We start from the raw sequence: 18760 nt of genomic DNA, 5'->3' as shown, positions 1-18760 counted from the left end.
CATGAGCTCATCACCTCATGCTGACTCCAGGGTGTCAGGAGTTTCATTGTGGAGATCTACTCCCTGAGCAATGACAAGTCTTCTATCCCAGGATCTGAACATGATTTTGTTTGGGTGTTTAGTTACCTTGAATAATTTTCTCAATGTTTAGTAGTATAAAAAAATCAATGTCTGTTTTAGTTATTCTGATAATGTTTATACTGCAGTGCCTTTTGTGTTTAAAATTTTAAAATCTGTGGAGAAAACAAATTATGTAGGAGAACATTGGTAATGAATCAATAATTACCAGAAAAAGCTACCAAGTACCTTTATTATATCCTTTTAAAATCTGAAGTTTTTCTCGCCTACATGAATTTGTTAAACTGCCAAAAAAAGTCAGATAGGAGAAGAGTAATGCATTATCCAAGCTCTCCCAGAATTTCTAGCTTTCATTTGCTCCTTAAGAACAGATCAAATTACTAAAAACTAGGATTGATATAGGTTATATGGTATGTAATAAGCACAGTTTTGTTTGTGCAACAAATACCAACAACCTGGCTCCTACAGAGATGCACCCACTGTCCAGATACCCAATGGGCTTTTATCCCCCAAATTTACACAGAAACCATACAGAGAGGAGCAAGCACTTTTTAAAATATTTGTTTAAAGGGACATATGAAAATACAGATATAAATGGAACATTTTGTCAAAATTACTTCATATAAACAATATATAAATAAATTACATGCTTCTAGATGGGAAACCCTATCCAGTTCATCTTTCTGGATGGAGTATACATGGGGAAAAAGAAAAAAACAAAACCTCATGCCACAGGAGGGCACTGTCACCACAGAATAGAAATGAGAAAAGCTTGCAAGTCTGCCAGTGGAAAACCGAATCTTAAAAATTTCTAATTATTCTTGCCATTGAGTGTTTCTACAAAAACTAAAATGGCACAACTCACTTGTGTGGGTCTGGTATTAGAGGAGCACTTTTAAAGACCAAGCCAAGTCCTGTGTGATAGAAATATCCCCAAAGTAGCCTCACCTTTGTGCTACAAGTAAAGAATATAAACTGAATCAATTGTTAATGAAGAACAACTGTGGCAGCAGAATTTATTTTCTTTTCCTCATAAATAGCTAATAGATACATCCTTGTTCTCTCTCTCTTTTGCTGTCAGCATGGCCAGCAGTCTCTTTTTCTGCTAGGCAGAGAACACAGCTAGTGCTCTTGGTTTATGTCAAAAGAAGGAATGGAAAATGGTAGTTTGATGGAATAGATGTGTTTTCTTGGGTTTAGTCATGGTACCTGGAAATACTATTAGAACAGCAGTGCATGATGTCTATGAACATCTGCTGTAGGAGCTTCTAAATCTCTCTAGTTCTTAAAAAGTGGCTAGATTAGTACAGACTATAAAAATAATAGCAACTGGGACCAAAAGGATTCAAAATGCATCCTTCATAAAAGAGTTAGGCTTGGTGCCATTTTTAGACAGATATTCAGCAATAATAGAAAATAACTAATTGGTAAACTTGTGGGGCATTGCCTGTAAAGCAGCTGATTTCCTTCCCACTGTGTGCCCTCCTGGCATGCTGGAGGTTACCCAAGTGGAGAGAAAATGAAAGAAAAAGAAAAGAATGCAGACAAATGTCAACTCAGGCGTTGGTACCAGAACTCTGGTGTTTGTTCTGCTCAGCGGTGGCTGAGGCAGATCCCCATCCCCAGAAAAGGCAGGAAAAGGGAAGAATGGGTGTCAGGAATCAGACCTCTCTACCAGATCAAGCAAATATCAGACTGTGGATGACATTGTACAGTGCAGCTCTAATCTAGGATGAAAAATCACATAAATAGCTTTAGATTGGTATTTGTATTTGTCCTGATGAATCTTCATTTGGCTTTTATGTCCATCTCTTTTCTTCCCTGTCAGGGTCTATATTTGGAGTTTTGCTGGCTTTTACTGCCTTGGTGGGGGCACTGAGTCACCCTGCAGCCTCAGTGGTTCTGTGAGATATCTTACACTGTTACAGTGGCATAAAGAAAATATGATATTTGTTCTAAAGACACAGTTTTCTATGAGCATTCAGATTTAACCTATTCCAATAATTATCTTCTGTGAAACCTAAAGTGGCCTATTTTTCTTTTCATTTTCCAACAGATCAGAAAGTTCATAAGTCTGTCAAGTTCAGTACCAATGTCCTTCTAAAACTGGTCTTTTGTCACTGTGCAATGTTTTTACATATACGGCACAAAAATAATTTTGGCTGAAGTATTTGATCACTGGGCACATGATTGAATTAATTGTCTTAAAGACAGGACAGAAATTTGACCACAGTACTAATCCTATGCTGATATGTATGAGATGTATTTGTTCCCACAGACAGAAATGAGATGTCTGGGGAAAAGGCAAAACCAGAGGAAACTGTTCCCCAGGGATCTGACCTTGAGACCTTCTCCTTATCTCATTCTTTGCCAAATGCCCTTTTCATTGGTTCTGTCCTCCACAGCTTTTTGTTCTTTAATTGACAGATTTTTAGACTGCTTAAGAGCCAGAGAGTTAAAAAAAAATTGAGTCTCTTCCTTTCCAAAAATGCTTAATAATCTCTTTCCCTCTGAGGTTTAGCTGCAAAATACCACTAATTGTTTCATAGAGAAGTCACAATGTAAAATTAAATAAAATGGTATAAATATTTAGGACAAAGAAAGAAAATATGCCATGGCATTGCAGGTGTTTGATTTTAACAGGCTTGCACATGGAAGCAGTGCCATTCCCTACCTGACTGCTGGCATTACATAAAAATGAGGTGAGCCGTGGTCATTGCTGGTACAGCACAGCAACTGTACCGAGAGATTTCCCCAAAAAATCTAATAATAGAAATTCTTAATATCCATTTCTAAGCTGTGATTATGCAATGAGGTAAAACAATACTAAGATTTTGACAAAGCTTGCACAGTAGTCCATTTATATAAGATTATCTCTGGGATTCAGATAGCTGCAAGCCTGGTTTTCAATTTACATTCTAAGGGATGAATCCTAACTGCATTGCACAGCTGGATGGAGGGCAGGAGTTGGGAAGAGATCTGCTTTTTTTTTTTTTTTTTGGTGCAGTTTTTAAAAAGTAAGGCACTAAGGTGTATGTCTATGTGTTAATATGTCTGACATTAAACACCTTGATTTCCTGTGGGAGCAGGCAGAAGAGAGATGCAATTAGTTTATGTTTATGAAATGACAATCTCAGCTGATGAAACTTCTGCAAAATGAGATGAATCATTACACTCATCCAAGCAAATGAAATTTCTTTATGTATGACATGACTTTCTGCCCAACAGTTCTGGATTTTGTTTGGTCCTTGGCCACTCATTCCACTTGAAATGCTGTTTTCTCAGTTCATTTGACAGAATGTGTTCCATTTCTCATTAGTTTCTAATTATAGGAGGAAATAATGTAATGACACTAGGCAGTAATTAAAATCTATTACTCTTGTCTGCACCTTCTCTTTGGAATCACAGAGACAAGATTTAGCCTGAGAATTTTTTGTTGCTGAGAAATGTCAGTGTGTGGAAATGTACTGAATGGAAACTTAGGTGTGTTTGTCTCTAAGGTTTTATCTGTGAGTGCCAGAAGTCTGAAAGGAAAATGAACATTACTGACTGCATGTGTTTGCCCATGATATGATTTTTTTTTTCTAGTTTGTGACATAATTAAAACCAATTTTTTTTTGCTTGTCTGTGAAGGTGAATAAGCTATTACATTGGCATTAGCAAACACAGGAGGGTTTTTACTGTGCAGGATTAGTATTGAGATGTGACAGCAGCAATAGGTTGCTGCTCCTGTGAGTGAACCATTATGTTCCAATGTGCAAATAATCTTCAACTTATAGTGCCTTCTGCTCTTTCCATTCCTCCTTGCCTAGGAAGCATCAACCAAGGATGAGAGTTCACTGTCTCATCTCTGAATGCTTAGGAATTGTTCAGGTTCTCAAGAACCTCTTTGACTCACTGTGACAAAAAGTGCATCCAGTTCAGAGGTTAAAAAATGTGAGGATTACAGGAAATATCAAGTAAGGAGAGAAAGTAGAGAGTCACCATTTGCAAGCAGCAGCACCAGCTGGGGTGCTGTTCAGTCAGGAATTTTGCTGTGCCTGACACATCCTGTGTCCTTGGCTTTTTTGGATGTCTGGTTGCTATCTGAATACCTCAAGAAAAGCTGTCTGCTTCAAGAAAATTATGCACCCATAGCAGGGCTCTGTGCATGTTTAAAATCATGACATGCTTAATTTTGATTATTTAACCTATTGCCATAATAATACAGGTTTTGATATAACGCAGTTATCAATATAAGCAACTAATAAATATGTTTTATTATAATAAAACTTTATATTATATATATTATATTATGTATATTTTATGTTATATATTTCATTCATTTTAAGGTATCCAGATGGCATAACCACTTTCTGACAGCATCCAAACCTGCCTGCTGCAGGGGGAACTGGAAATAACTTCTGTTTCTGTGCTTCAAAGCATGAAGTACAACACATCCCTGGTACTTTAGATCAAACACACTATCAGAATTATGAAATGGCATGGAATAAGGATTGTCAAAACTATGTAAATTTTATCGTGTTGAAATTTTCAGCAGTTCATGTCAGAGAAAGAAAGCACAAAATGGTGACTGTTTTTGTTTTATGGGGTGGCAAAGCACAAGATTGATACCATACCATGGTAGTTGGACTTTCTAGGTGACTCTGCAAAGGATTTGTCTGAAAAGAGAGTCTGGGCAAGTCCAGGTGTAATAAGAGAAATAGAAGATGTAAAAATGGGAATTAAATAAATGTGACACTTTGAGGTCTAGGTTAAAAACTGCTAATAAAAATTAGATACAGACCTATTTGGTGACTGCAATTAGATAAAAAAAAAAATCAAGTATTTAATAATGTTGATCCCAATAACAGCAGTCCTACAGACATGTTGAAGAACTCCCTTGAAATTACTCTTTCATGAGCTTTGTGCAAGTCCTAGTTGCTGAAATAACTGCAAGTGACTAATATAGTTCATAAACATCCCTTCTCAGATTTGCTTTTATATCTTTGTGAATTGTCTTTCACAGCAGAGGTCATTCTTGAATTCCTCTGAATGCCTTTCATTTGGGGAGAAGAGGAATTTGAGGATACAGTACATTTAATCTTGGGTTTTCATGTTTCCAGTTATTTTCAGGGCCAGGAGACAGTAGTACATAACCTGGGGCTGCAATAAAACTTGATGTTTCCTCCTACTTCCTCTCCAGAGGAGAGAAGGCATGACTGTGTGGAGGCAACGTTCTGCAGGGGAGCTACAGATTTCACAGATTCATTCTGTCTGAACGCCCCAGCAGAAGAAATATTTATACAAGGAAATACCACTCAAACAGCAGCATCTCGCTTCCAGTGGGTGCACAGGGAGATGACTGGGAAGACAGTACCATAAACAAAGAGCCCAAGGGGTGCTGGGAGGGAGGGATGTATCTGCCTTTATTGCTCAGCTTCCAGCATTAGACAGATTTTTTTTTGCCTTTTTTTTTTTTTTTAAGTGTTTCAATTCTGTTTACTTTTAGCTTCCATTAAATATTTTAGGATACTTCATCAGTGGATATTTAGTTTTAAACCCTCAGAAAACCAATTCAACTAACCAAGAAAATACTAAATTTTACTTGAGTATGAGACTCTAGAAGGCAAAACATCAAAGAGCAAAAGTTATACAGATCAGACCCAAAGCAGGGTGGTCACCTACCAAATGTCCTGTGCTTCAGAGAGCTGAGTAAGAAAAGAAAATGCCTTTGAGCACAAGAACCCAACATGGTAAAATGTAAATAGTCCTGCTGGAAAACACTGTGCACTCACTCCCACGTGAGCTGTGCTTTTCTCCTGCTGGACATGGGAAACACTATACAAGAACAGGCTGCTCCCATTAGTAGGCATGTTTCAAGAAGGGTGCCTGCCTCGTAGGATTTAGAGCTGTAGTTACATTTATGCTTGAACTGAGCTCAATAAAAAGAATATATAAATTGCATGAAGTCATGTGTACTACAGAAATAAGTGATGGGTTGCATATATTACTATATTGCATACAGCCATACACACATGACTTGTGCTTTTAAAATACCGCAAATCCTACATACAAAAGCTCAGAATGAAAGGAAAAATATTTTCACTAGACACATCTGCATCTGTGTTTAGGTTGACTTGTTTGAGAGTAACTCATTTATTGTCAACATTTTGAAAGCATCTAAAATCTGTTAAAACCATGGTTTAAAACCATAACATATAAAGATATTACCAAATTCCTTAGAAGAAAGTGTTCCAGATTTCACATCTCTGACTATTAAAAATATGACATTCTTATTGTTGGTGTTTAGAGCAATTTTTGATAAAAATATGATAAATATATTTCTTTTCCATTTGAGACACTCTTCTAGAAGAGACTGTTGCGGACGAGTATTTGAGAGGCAAACATGATTTTCATTCTCCTGCTATCAGTTTGCCTGAGGACAAGGTCTGCTCTGTGTGCAGATTCCAAATTGTTTCTCGTTTATTAAGTATTTTGTCTTGCAGAAGCCAGGTGCAAACCTTCAGCAATGTGCAAATTAATCTTGTTCACAATCAGGGGCAGCAGCAGAAACATCCGCTGGCAAAAGTAGGTGTTGCAAAATTGTCTAAGGTGTGATTGGTGAGGAAATGAAATGGAAAAAAAACCTAGCTCTAATAGAACAGTTATTTATATGCTGAGAAAGAAGATGGCAAATGTGTTTGAGTGTGTTTTTAACCTCTTTAGCTTTCTAGGAGGATATTATTGACATCAGGTATAAAGTAAAAGTGTTGAAGGAAAGAAAAAGCCTTTAATACCATTATCTCTTTAGCTATTAGAGGGTGGAAAGAAAGTATTTTTTTAAATGAGAGAAGAAATAAAAACACTGAAGTAGAAGGAACTAGGTTATTATTAAAATAGTAAATAAATGTAGAGTTTAAAAAAACGTGGAAGGTGTTCAAGAAACTAAGAGCAAGAAACTATGAAAAATGGCAAACAATGAGATGATGTTCTAAAACTGTACTTAATACCAAGAGTAAGGCCACAGGCCTGAAGGGAGGAACAGAGATAAAGGGGATGCTTGGTTTGAAGATCATGTCTCAAAAGAGACAGCTATGAATCATGAATAATTTATACCCAGTATTGCCATTTGAAGTCAAATAGATCAAGCTTAGGACGTGAAAAAAATCTTTAAAGACCACAGATAACCATCTTGAAGCTTTAGTTAGCAGTTTCACAGATAGAGGTAGATCTTCTAGGTGTATGTAATCACCCTAGTCCAAATCCTACAAGGTATTTAAATGGCTCGCTCTTTTCAAGAGGAGACTTTGAAGAACTATTTGTTTCTCAGACAGACATATTCAGGATAAAAGTTCACAGCTACTGTAAAACTGGTTCCCCTGGGAGTCCCCATTCCATGTCACAGTGTGTACTGCCATCACATTGTATGTTTTCAGCCCCAAAAGTGTAACCTCTTAATATCTTAAAAGTGAGGTTACATCAATGTGAACTCCATGGGTAATGTCTTTTTAAGACTTTTTTTCTTTTAACATTTGAAAATGTTATGTTCTGGAAAGCTTTTAAAAATGAACTGGCAATTGTGGATCCAAAGCACTGTGAGACAAAGCGAGAAGGATGCATTTGGAGTCCCACAGGACTGGGGAGGGAGCTGTGGATTGAGCTGTGCCCTGTAGGCTGCGCTGCACCCTACACATGGCAATGTGATGCGATGGCCCTGGAAGCCAGATCTCTGGGGGGTCTCCTGTTATTTTTTTAGAAGTTCAGGTGCTGGGTTTGTAAAAGAGAGGTAAGGCTGCAACAAGTGACAGGCATCAGAAAAGGCTGATATGCTCAGAAGAGTCTTGCAAAGTGTTTTGCATTTATCTTTCTACAGAGGTTGCCAGTGGGGTGAGAGGTTGGATGCAGAAATGACGCAGGGGTCATTCACTCTGGGGCCCTCATGATGTGACCTCAGATGCCATAAAGAGAGAAGGATACTCCAAGCCCAAGAGACAAAGCAACAAAATTGCAAACATTAACTTCTCACACCCAACAAAATATTTGCTCTGAAGGGGTTCATGAGTTTCCTGGAAGTGATGTAGGAATGGAAATGCCATCCAGTGTTCTTCAGGAAACAGAGATCCCCACCAGCAAATGCTGCACTGCTCCTCCGTGGTGCCACGGCCAGCAGCACGGGCTGCTCCTGGCCCAGCTCTGCTGGCCACCTTCCCTAGGAAGCACTTTGCTGCTCACGTGCACGTACTGCAGGTGGGGGAGAAGGGGCAACCAAAAAGCATTGAAAACGCTGCCTTACTCACTTTTGTTCTACTGAACTCAGAGGCTTAATTTGTAACATGACTTTCAGTTTTTAATGTATCAATGATAGTGGTGTTTTCAAATTGCATCCCAGCAGCTCCCAACCAGATCCATTTTAAACATTTTATTATTTCTAGAAGTTCAAAAGATGATGACTGATTGTAGTTTTTGAAAAATACATATTTTACTGATGTTGTTTGCTCCTTGTTTTTTGATCCTAATGTCTCTATGTGAACACATTTCTAAGACAAATAAATGTTGGAAAACATGAATACAGGTATAAACAAAGTTCTTCAAGCAGTTCTCTCAACATGAAAGAATTTATCTGTTGTCCATTTGTATTACCTTGAGCTAACAATCTTGATTTTAGAATACAATTCCACTATCATAGGAATTTTATCTCAAAGGAAAAAGAGTTTGTATCTCCCAAGCTTACATTTCCAAAGTAAATGAATTAAATGTCACACAATTAATACTCCTCATTGCCCTTTTCTGAAAAGCTACTTTTTCCTTTAATTTTTTTTTATATTGTATTGTAAGATCTTTTTTTCATAGGTAGTCTCTGCTGTTCTCTAATAATACATTCTTTTGACGAAATTTTTTACTTTTCTTGTCACCAGAGGTACATTTTTTCTCTCAGAATGGAAAGATATCCAAAGGTTTTCCTACACCTGTACTTGATAGTATGCTAGTTGTTCTCTAAATATTGTCATAGAGTTGTTGACAATCCTTGTTTTTCAAAATAATAATGGAAAAAAAATTAATTTTCTTCATTTTCAATAATATTTTTTTCTTTTTCTAGGATGAAATCAAATAATAGAATTACTCAAGAACGCTTTTTCTTAGATCAAATCCTTAGCACTAGAGCAAATTGGAGTGGCAGTATGCTGTCATGAGTGCCCTGGTTATTGCTCCTGCATTTGTATAACCAAAGTCAACAAATGCAGTTCCAACATTCTGCTGTTTCACCTTAGGATTTTGTAATCCTAAGGGGGACAATCCACCAGCTCTGTTTCAGACCAGACATTTGCTACAGTAAGACAGGAAAGGAAGTTTTAATGAACTAGAAGGATGGTTGAAAGCATTCCAACTTGTTTTCTTCTGGTTTTGCATAAATATTACTGGGTAGCAGCAGAAGATAATCAGATCAATGCTTATTCTTTGTTGACTATTGTTTTTGCATTCTGCATAAGTAGAGAAGGAGTGTTAAGAAAGGTCAATTATTGCTCTTTGTAATTTGAACTGGTAGGGTGTGAACTCACTGGAGGACTTTTGGAGGGAGGCAAAGGAAGTGAGGTGTTGGGGGTATTTTTAACCTGTGCACTGAGAATGGAAGCAAGTTTGTGTGATGGGCTGTTACCTACACAGTGTGACTCTACTTCCTCTTCAAAGTCATGCTCTCAGATTAAAATAGAAGAAATTGAGCTCCAATCAAGAAGAACACATTATTTGTATTATTCAATTTTTTCATAATTTTCTCGATTTTTGGAACAACAGACAAGAAAGAAAAAATAACAATTACTGACCAGTTTCATAAACATTTCTAGTCTCTAGCACTAAGACACATAAAGGGTGTTGTGGCACTTTACGCATTAAATCTTGAAAAATATTTTCAAATTCTCCTATGTAGGGCATGATACAAGAAAGTATTATTACATAAATTTTATCCTGCAGCTCTTTAGCCTTAATTATGCAATCTTCCTGAGAGTAGCAAAGAACTCACTTAATAGACTGTATCACTTTGTGAGATAAGTGGCATATTTTTAGCTTCTGTAATGTACATTGAAATGAGGGCAATTATGGCTTGTTTCAAAAGGCAACGTTAAAACACACATTATTTACAATTCCGAATTTGTTTTAACAATACAAAATGAGGGAGTTAATGTTTGAGAATATACAATGATGATGACAGCTATTTGAACATTAGACCATGCTTAGTGTTAGGCTACTATATTCCTCTGTGAGAATGTGTTGTCAGCCTTGTAGGATGGGATATGGAATTGTAGGTAACACACATCTAAAAATGTAAGTAAATTATTTTGTAGTCACAAAGTGCAGCAGAGAGTTTCAGTAGTTTGTACATCATGTACACATTTTCATTTAACACCCTAGTGTATTCTCTTTTTGTTTCTCCCATTTTATTTGATAAAAATAATTAACAATTAAAGCTCACTGTGAAGATCTCTTCAAAGTTAGTGATGTTAATTTAGTTTTATTTCCTTTTTCCATGTATTTTTTTTAACATTTGGCTTAATTTGAGTATTATTAGCTCCCGTGGATGCTGCCTGGCTCTTGCTACATGTGACACAGACTTGTATGTCTTATTTCCAACCAGCCTTTCAATTATATCTATTCAAATACAGTGACAACAAAACAGCATCTTAGCTAAGTAGGTTACTAAAAATGCAGTGTAATGACAGGGGTTTGAGAAACTAGAAATTGCACTTGCAAAGTGAAGGGATTTAACTGTGTAAGAACAGCTTTAGAGGAATATGTTTATTATTTAGGACATATATGTGCCCCAGGCAAAATGAAATCTATTTCAAATGAACTCTCCCTGTTCTATACACATTGTGAACACTAAGCTGTCCTCTTCTTCACACATCCTAATGAATTAATTTTTCTCCACTGAGAAACGAGAAAGATGGTGAATAACTAAATCAGGCCAAGGGAAGAAAATGTCCAAGACATTATCTCATAATCATTGTACTACAAACATGTTTCTTTGACATAAAAAAGTCTGGAAGTGAAACATCAGTACAGAAATTGACCATCAGTACTACACTGATAAGTTTGCAGGCTGTAGAGGTTATCTAGTACTCTGCAGATGAAAGGATGAAGTGCTCAGGAACCTTGTGATTTATCAGAGGATTGCTTGAAATTTAGTTATTTGAACAGTGTACTAAAAATATTTATTTATATCAGTGATTTAAACCTGCTCATTACCTATTGCAAAATTGCTTATTACTCAGACTTATTTTAATTCTAAAGCAATTGTGACTATACATTGGTCTTTTACTGCTATGTCACCTGGTCTAATCCTTCTGAACACAAAGATTTCTCCCTGCAATTCATTATAATTAGATTTAGCTGTAACTCCAAGAGTGACATGGCAATGATTTTCCCTTGTGTTTCTGAAAGATCACTCAGTGATTGGAGGAGGTTGATTTCATTGCCAAACAGGAATTATAGGAGGGAGTTGGGATAATATGCTTTGCATCGAGGAGTCACCAGTACTTATGAAAATATATTCATAGGGGCATAAGAGGCATCACAAGAATTTTGATGCTTGTTTATGTCCAGGAAGTGTTTTAAGATATAGACTCACCCTCTTAACTTGCTGATTTTATCATAAAATTAGAAACATTCAAAACTCTGGTTTTTTCTTACTTTTTAATAATTCAAATATCCTAAAAGATCTAATTATTTTCTTGTTGTTAAATGAACAAATATGATTTAAAGGCAGTGTTCTATCAACTCTACAGAAGTGTATTTAATGCAAAACCAATCTTGCTTGTAACATCTGTGTTTTTGTAATTACCCAGCAATAAGTTCAGTGAAAATGCTTGTAAGATCCTACATTATCCCTTATTCTCTGGTTACTTGTATATTAATTCTTTTTATCCTTATCTGACCTTGCTGAAGCTCAGTTTAAGCTCTAGCAGGCCATGGTTTTGGATATAGAGAACCTTATGAAGGACAGACAGAATAAAACCTTGACCCTCAAGAATCTTTATTCATTTGGGGAGTTATTATGGGGAGGATTTCAGGCCCTTTTCCTCAGGGACAGTCATGATTTTGTTTTGCTGAGGTAAGTCAGTTGCCATTGAGTCTAGGAAAGTCTGAGAGGAAAAAAAAGGCTGAATTAATGTCACTGGAATTGGAAGAAAGTCTTTAACCTCTCTCAAAAAAATGAAAAGTAATCATCAAATAGCCTTTCAGCTCTTTATATGATTAGGTAGAAGCAGGTGGATTTCAATGCCTGAATCTCTATAGATACAAACCTGAACAGAAAAGTCAGATTCTCTCAGTCTCTGAGATTTTTAAACCTATTGATTCCCTAGGAGTAGTGTTTGTTTTTTTTCCTGCCTATTAAACCAAAAAGATCTAACCTGTCACTGTGAAAGAGATGGCAACGTGAAGGAGTTTTGGCTCTGGGTGCTTTCTGCACCACCTCCAAGGGTGATGTCCCTGCAGCCAGTCATGGCTCTTGCCATGGCCAGGTCATAATGGGAGTAAAATCGTAAGGTGTTTTAGGGTTACCTTAAGGTCATTGGCTTAGAAATGAGGATTTCCATTGATGCAGCAAACATAAAACCAGGATTTTCAGTTTATTGTGTCTGCCTTCTGCTTTAAATGTTTCACTGTCCTACAGAGACAGTATTCTTTTATCAAGCACGTTTAAGGTCATAGTTTAATATAGCTTTTCCAAAAATAAGGATATTGAGATAAATACCTCCCAATACCATAAAGAGAACAACAACAACACGCAGAACACCTTAATAGCCATCTGGGTTTTCTGACTTACAGCTTTTGTCATTATTTGCTCCTCTGTAAAGTGGATACAAACATGTTTAACTTCTGCCAAAAGCAAGGTGCAGGCAGTAGTACCTTGTACCCATTCAGTAGATCAGCATCTTCAGACAGGAAATGTTTTGAGTTCTCAGACAGATCTCCCTGGCAATGGCATATGCTGCAGTCAACCCATGCTGGAGCCCGAGGCTGTGTGTGGGGCTGGCAGGGATTTCTAGGTGCAGTGGAGCTCCACTTATGCTCATTTTTAATGTCAGGACTATTTCCCAATGCAGATCTACAAATCTGATTGCAGCTGTCATATTTTGCCTTAATAAAGAAACAGGAGACAACTCCTGGGGTTTTTTCAGCATTATGAAACCTCTGGGGACTGCATATCTGCCAACAGTTCAATTCATTAGGATACAATATTGAAATAAAGTATAAAAGCTTGAAAATACATCCTCTTCCACAAAATAATAGCTCTGACTATATTTTCCAGATAAAACAGAAACCAGACCCAGATTTACTTATGTGGTTTAACAGATGCATAGCAAGAGGAATATTCAATTACCCATTTATCAGTTCTGAGCAATGCACTGTCTCTATTGCATAGCTCCCATTAGCTCTCTAAAACATATAAAAGGAAGAAAATAAAGATATTTACAAATATTGCCTGACCAGTCTTGTGGCTCCTCTGCAGCTTGTTGAATTGCTATTTATTAGTCTTCTAATGCCTTTATATCTAATTAAAAATTCAGGACAGGCTCTGTAAATAAGCAGTAGACAATATCTGATCTAAAAAAAGGAACTACCCAGTTGTAGAAATGAACTGGGAATACCAGAAACTCCATCTGTCCTGAATAATTACACATTTACAAACAGTTTTGCATAGTACAATATTTTATACGTTCAAAACAACTGGAATAGTGAGTAGAAGTGCAATTTATGTAGGACTTGTATGAAATTTATGGAAACCTATTGATAGAATTTCAAGAATTAAGCTGCTTCTTTCCTCTTGGTCTGTGGTATGATTTAATAAACTCTCTGATTTTAGGGTTTCCACTATTTACCTCTCTACCAGCATTGATCATTGTTATGATTTAAAAACAGTATGGTTGTTTTACTCCTTTGATCATCAATAATCTTTTATTCCAGACTAGTTCCATACTTCCAAGGATTTCTATAGGTCATGTTTTCTAAGCTCCTTACTTGTTTTATTCCCCTGCACTACCCTGTCTTTCTCAAAAGATTGCATTTAAAAGTGATTTTTTTATTGATCAAGCAGAATGCAGCAACCATTTGGCATAAATTTTTCACAGTGCAGTGAATATTTCTCCCAAGTTTACACACCACGCTGAGTAGCACATCCCAGGGGCAGGTTTTTGCAATAACATCACATTCTCTGTCCTTTGTGGACTACTACAGCCCCCCAAATTTAATTTTTTTTTTAAAACTACTGATGTTTTTATATTTGTGCAGTTGATTATTTCCTTTCTACAATCTTTCACTCTTAGAGTAATTAATTACAAATTTTGAAACGTCCTATTTCCTGTTCCCAAAGTGCAACATGTCCTTCTCGATATAATCCACGTATGCATCATATTTAACAAATCTAATACTACTGTATCACTTGCTGCTTTCTTTGTAAGGACTACTCATTAGTTTGTTTACTAGTTTGTTTTAGCCTTGTGCATCCCAATTTTGCAAGTCGGTGACTTTTTGTTCTCAAGACTTTTCCATCAGTTCATCCTTTTTTTATTGGAGAATCTCATTGCCATTCACTGGATGGGGCCTTGTACTGTGAGCAAAAAGGTGACACACAAGATATGCACTCTTTGAGTAGTGATTATTGACATGCATCAATAGTACAAAATGTTTTAAGCCCATCTAGGTTTTTAAGTGTGTGAAGTCAGCTGTAGTAATTTATATAACTCAAATGATATTAAGTCTCAACATGTGCTCTATTGGAAATAATCTCAACTAAACCAATGCTGTTTACACATAATAGATTTTAGTGAAAAAGCAAAAAAAAAATGCAGATAATGTTTATGGACTAGTCAGTTATTTTAATGAAATGTCCATAAGCAGAAGGTTTATAGTTAATTTTTTTTAAGAGTCCCCACTATTACTGGACTCAAATTGGATTCCATTTGCTAAGTTATTTCTTGCTGCTTGGTCAGTGACTTTCAAAGAAAATAAAAGTTGCATGTAAATGTTCAGTTTGGAGAGAAACAAGCTGATAATTCAGGATTACTTACTTCAGATAAGAGAAACAGAGGGATGGTTTGTAATATTCCAGTTGTTTTTTTTCAGCTGTTGCTGGGATTTGCTGGGATTTGCTAACTAAGGGACAGAATTCTGACATCTGGCCCTTTGAGTTAATCTTGTATTTCTGCAGTGCGTGCAAAGGAAGAGCAGCAGATAAATGTATTAATTTCAGCAAGAGTCATCAGGTCTTAGGAAGCTTACACTCAAACAAGCCCTGTCCTTCTCTGCCCATAACCCAGCCCACAGCTCAAATGTTCAGCTTGGACATGACAGAAAGAGAGTAGTGGAGTTTGTAATGGCCAAATCTCAGCCATCCTGATTCTCTCTCCAGACACAAAGCAAGCATTGCCCTCAAGGACGAGAAGGTGTTGGTTGCTGGGAGGTACAAAGCTGGAAACAAGAATTTATTTTGAAATTGTGTAAATAGAGACACTGAAGGTTTACTCCAGTTTCAAATGCCTTAATGCTAGTCCCAAGATCCTTTTGTTCTCTAACTGTTCAATTTTGTATTTTCTAACATCCCTTCTTTCATTCTGGTTTCTCTGGGTTTTTTTCACCTCAATTTAATTTTGGGGAAGAGATTGTGGGAGTATTGTGTAGCCCTCTTTCCAGCATCTCATTAATTTTTCCACTGCCTCCTCCACTGTACCTCAGATTCTATCTCCACCAAAGCATTGGCATTAGTTTGTACTGAAATTCTGCACTGAAAGTAATTGCATAAAGTGTCAAGATTATTTTAGCTCTATGGGTACTCAAACATTTAACTAGGGTACTCTGGCTGCACCTAGGTTGCTATTAAACTTGGAATCTTTTTTTTTTGTCCTTACTGTTCATAAAACTTTTGAAAATATACTCAAGCTAAGGGTGTAATTATAGGTAGAGTGTGGGTCTGACTGAGGAATACTGGACTTAGTGTAGTTTCCAGCATGCTAATAAGTCATTTAAGGAAGCCATGAAGACCTGTTAGGCTCTGCCGGCTTTAAAAAATTATTTGTAGGAAATAGACCAGATCCACATCACCTGCTATGGGCTTGGGTTTTTTTCCTGCCTTCTATTATTTAGATACCATAGTTAGGTCAAAATAAAATCTAATTTTGCATATCTGTGGTTATAAACCAAGAGGAACAATGAAAATAAAACACAGGGTAACTGCAGCAGAAGAAATACATACACAGGATATTTTTCCAAATTTTTATACACAGCAGTTGTGAATGCAGCAGCAGCAGGCTGAGTAGCTTTCATGTGCTTTTTAACTTAGGAATTGAGTGACGACTTTTTGCTGCTTTAAAGTGCATGCTAGCTGCTAATTACTTTATTTTAATTCAAACAAAATGGACTGGTGTGCGTCGTCATATTAAAAACTATGGATGCCAAATTATGGGAGCACTCCAGGTGAGTACTAACAGCTTGAATGACTATACACTGAAAAAGGAAAGGTTTGCTTTGCATGAGAAAGGGATTTTTTTTGCTCTTTTATATTTTACTGTTTATTTCCCAGTATGCACCTCGTTGACATTAACAGAATATTAGAGCATGTTTTTGAGTCACCAGTGCACTCAATCAGGGTATAGGAAGCTTGTTGCACGTCAAGATTTTATTATTTTCTATCTCTGGTCAAAAATATAAAGAGTTGATTAGAGAATGGCTCAAGCAGAAAATTAAAGAAAATAGCAAATAGAAGAAACTCAAATTAAGGCTGAAATATAGATAGTTTTCAATGTGGGCAGGATGAGACTGGAAGCACACTTGGGTGCAATGCTGCCATTTGTGCTGTCTGAGGGGAGATGTTTTTATTGCTGTTTATATTTTTGCTTTGAGAGCCTGGTGTAATGGTGGTTATTAACAGCTGTGGCTCACAAATACGCTGCTCTCCTGTCCTCTTTTGCACCTTTATGTTTGTTTTCCTCAGAAAATGAGAAAAGTTAACTGCTTTCTTCAATGCTTGACTAAATACCTTCCTTGGCTACAGTGGCAGCAGACTCCATGAGGCATCCATCGCTGCATTCTGGCTTTTCCCTGCTCATGAGACTGAACACATCATTGGTGCTCAATGTCCAGAGATTAAGGACCTGGAACTTGAATTAATTTTCCATCTCTTTGCTTGTTCTGTGTAATGTACAGCAGGCTCTATCTCACTTTCTTTTTTGAATAAAACAGTAATGCTGGCCTTTTAGAAATAAAATGGGTGGGGGCGTTTCTGAAGTCAGGATAAACACAAATGTCTGAATTTAAATTAAGATACTTGCCAGAACTATAAAGTAAGGTAAAAATTGGAAGCAATCGGAAAAAATCCCCAACCTGCTTACATTTCATTGTTCTTTTTGAAAGTAAGAAATTAAAGACAAGAGTTATCATGCATATACAAGAATATTAATATGCAGTTCCTCTTTACATCTCTCCTCATAGTCACTGGTTTTCTTTCCACCGAGAAATAAAACAATACATATATCTAGAAAAATATTTTTCTGTTTAGTTAGTAGGGTTAAAATTGTATTTTTATTAAACACTGAGTACTTCCTCATTTATCATTCTAAATTCTAGTACTTGTTTCCAAGGAGATAGAAATATGAAGGAAGGACATCTGAGACTCTGATTTGTAAGGCTGTTCTCTTTAATGAAAGTTGAATGTGCCTTATTTTAGGGAACAAAATAAACTTGAAGCCTGTGTAGTAAAGAAGTTGGTACTTTGAGTTACGCTTCTGTGCAGGCTTACTTTCAGTGTCTGGCAGTGGGAAGGGGATTGTAAAATGTTCAGTGCAGTGTCAGATCATCCTTTAGTGGCTCAGTTCTGCTGTTTTCTGCACTGAAGCAGTGCAAGTTCCCCCACCCATCCACCCTTTGTAGCAGTGGCTTTCTCCTGACAGTCAGAGGTTTTTTATGGAGAACAAGAATGGACAGTAGACAACAACTGGTTTTTCTTCCTGTAAGGAGTTCAGAAATGCCAAAGCCTGTAACTGTTCAGTGCAGTGTAAATGCTAAGTTCTAACCAGAAATATCTTTCTTGGTTTAATTCTGTTAATAAAATCCTAACTGAACCTGGAGGCAAATCCTTCAGTTGTCTTACCTGAAGTAGTCTTCACCACCTCAGTTGTGTTTCTTAGTCCTGTGAAGGCGAACTGGTAAAGCCTCCAGGAGCGGGTGTCCCCCACCTCCACCGAGCTGCGCTTCCACTGGTAAATGATCTCTTCTCGGGGGTAACCATCTTATTGCAATGGAAAATACACAATGCTTTGGTTCATAGTCACTGCTAGGCTGTAGGGTGCTTTGGGGAGTAAAAATACTACTAGGCTATTTCTGGGAAAAACTGGGGAAGCATATTGCAAGTAAATTATAGATATGTTTTTCTCAAGTTACTTACTAGTGCCTTTTACTTAATGTCACATTTCATTAATTATAAATTATAATAGCACTTGAGATAAATTTTTCAAAAATAGGTTTTCCACTTTTTTGGACCTAATAGGATGCAACTTTGCCCATCGTCCAGATGCATCTGCAGCTGGACCAGAAATTCACTAAAACACCCATGCACAGAGAGAAAGTGGAAGGCCAGGACACCTTGATTCTGAAAGTAAAAATTTCTTGTTTTATGGTCAGATATAAGGATAGATTAATCACATAGAGT

General features: G+C 36.8%; 1 protein-coding gene across 4 annotated transcripts in view; it reads right to left on the bottom strand.

Moving 5' to 3' along the window:
• The window catches only part of GABRG2 (gamma-aminobutyric acid type A receptor subunit gamma2), a 34563-nt gene that overhangs the window by 12182 nt on the left and 3621 nt on the right, over window positions 1-18760 (bottom strand). For all 4 annotated transcript variants that reach the window (XM_041487993.1, XM_041487995.1, XM_041487994.1 and 1 more), the window contains exon 4: window positions 18203-18340. In XM_041487993.1, coding sequence (XP_041343927.1) covers window positions 18203-18340 — 138 coding nt within the window. The remainder of the gene's footprint in view (window positions 1-18202; window positions 18341-18760) is intronic.

The sequence above is a fragment of the Pyrgilauda ruficollis genome, unplaced genomic scaffold (genome assembly GCF_017590135.1).
Source record: "Pyrgilauda ruficollis isolate IOZ18807 unplaced genomic scaffold, ASM1759013v1 scaffold86, whole genome shotgun sequence".
NCBI classification, from domain to species: domain Eukaryota; kingdom Metazoa; phylum Chordata; class Aves; order Passeriformes; family Passeridae; genus Pyrgilauda; species Pyrgilauda ruficollis.
Note: the sequence above shows the minus strand (reverse complement) of the source record. Positions and strands in the feature narration are given on the sequence as shown.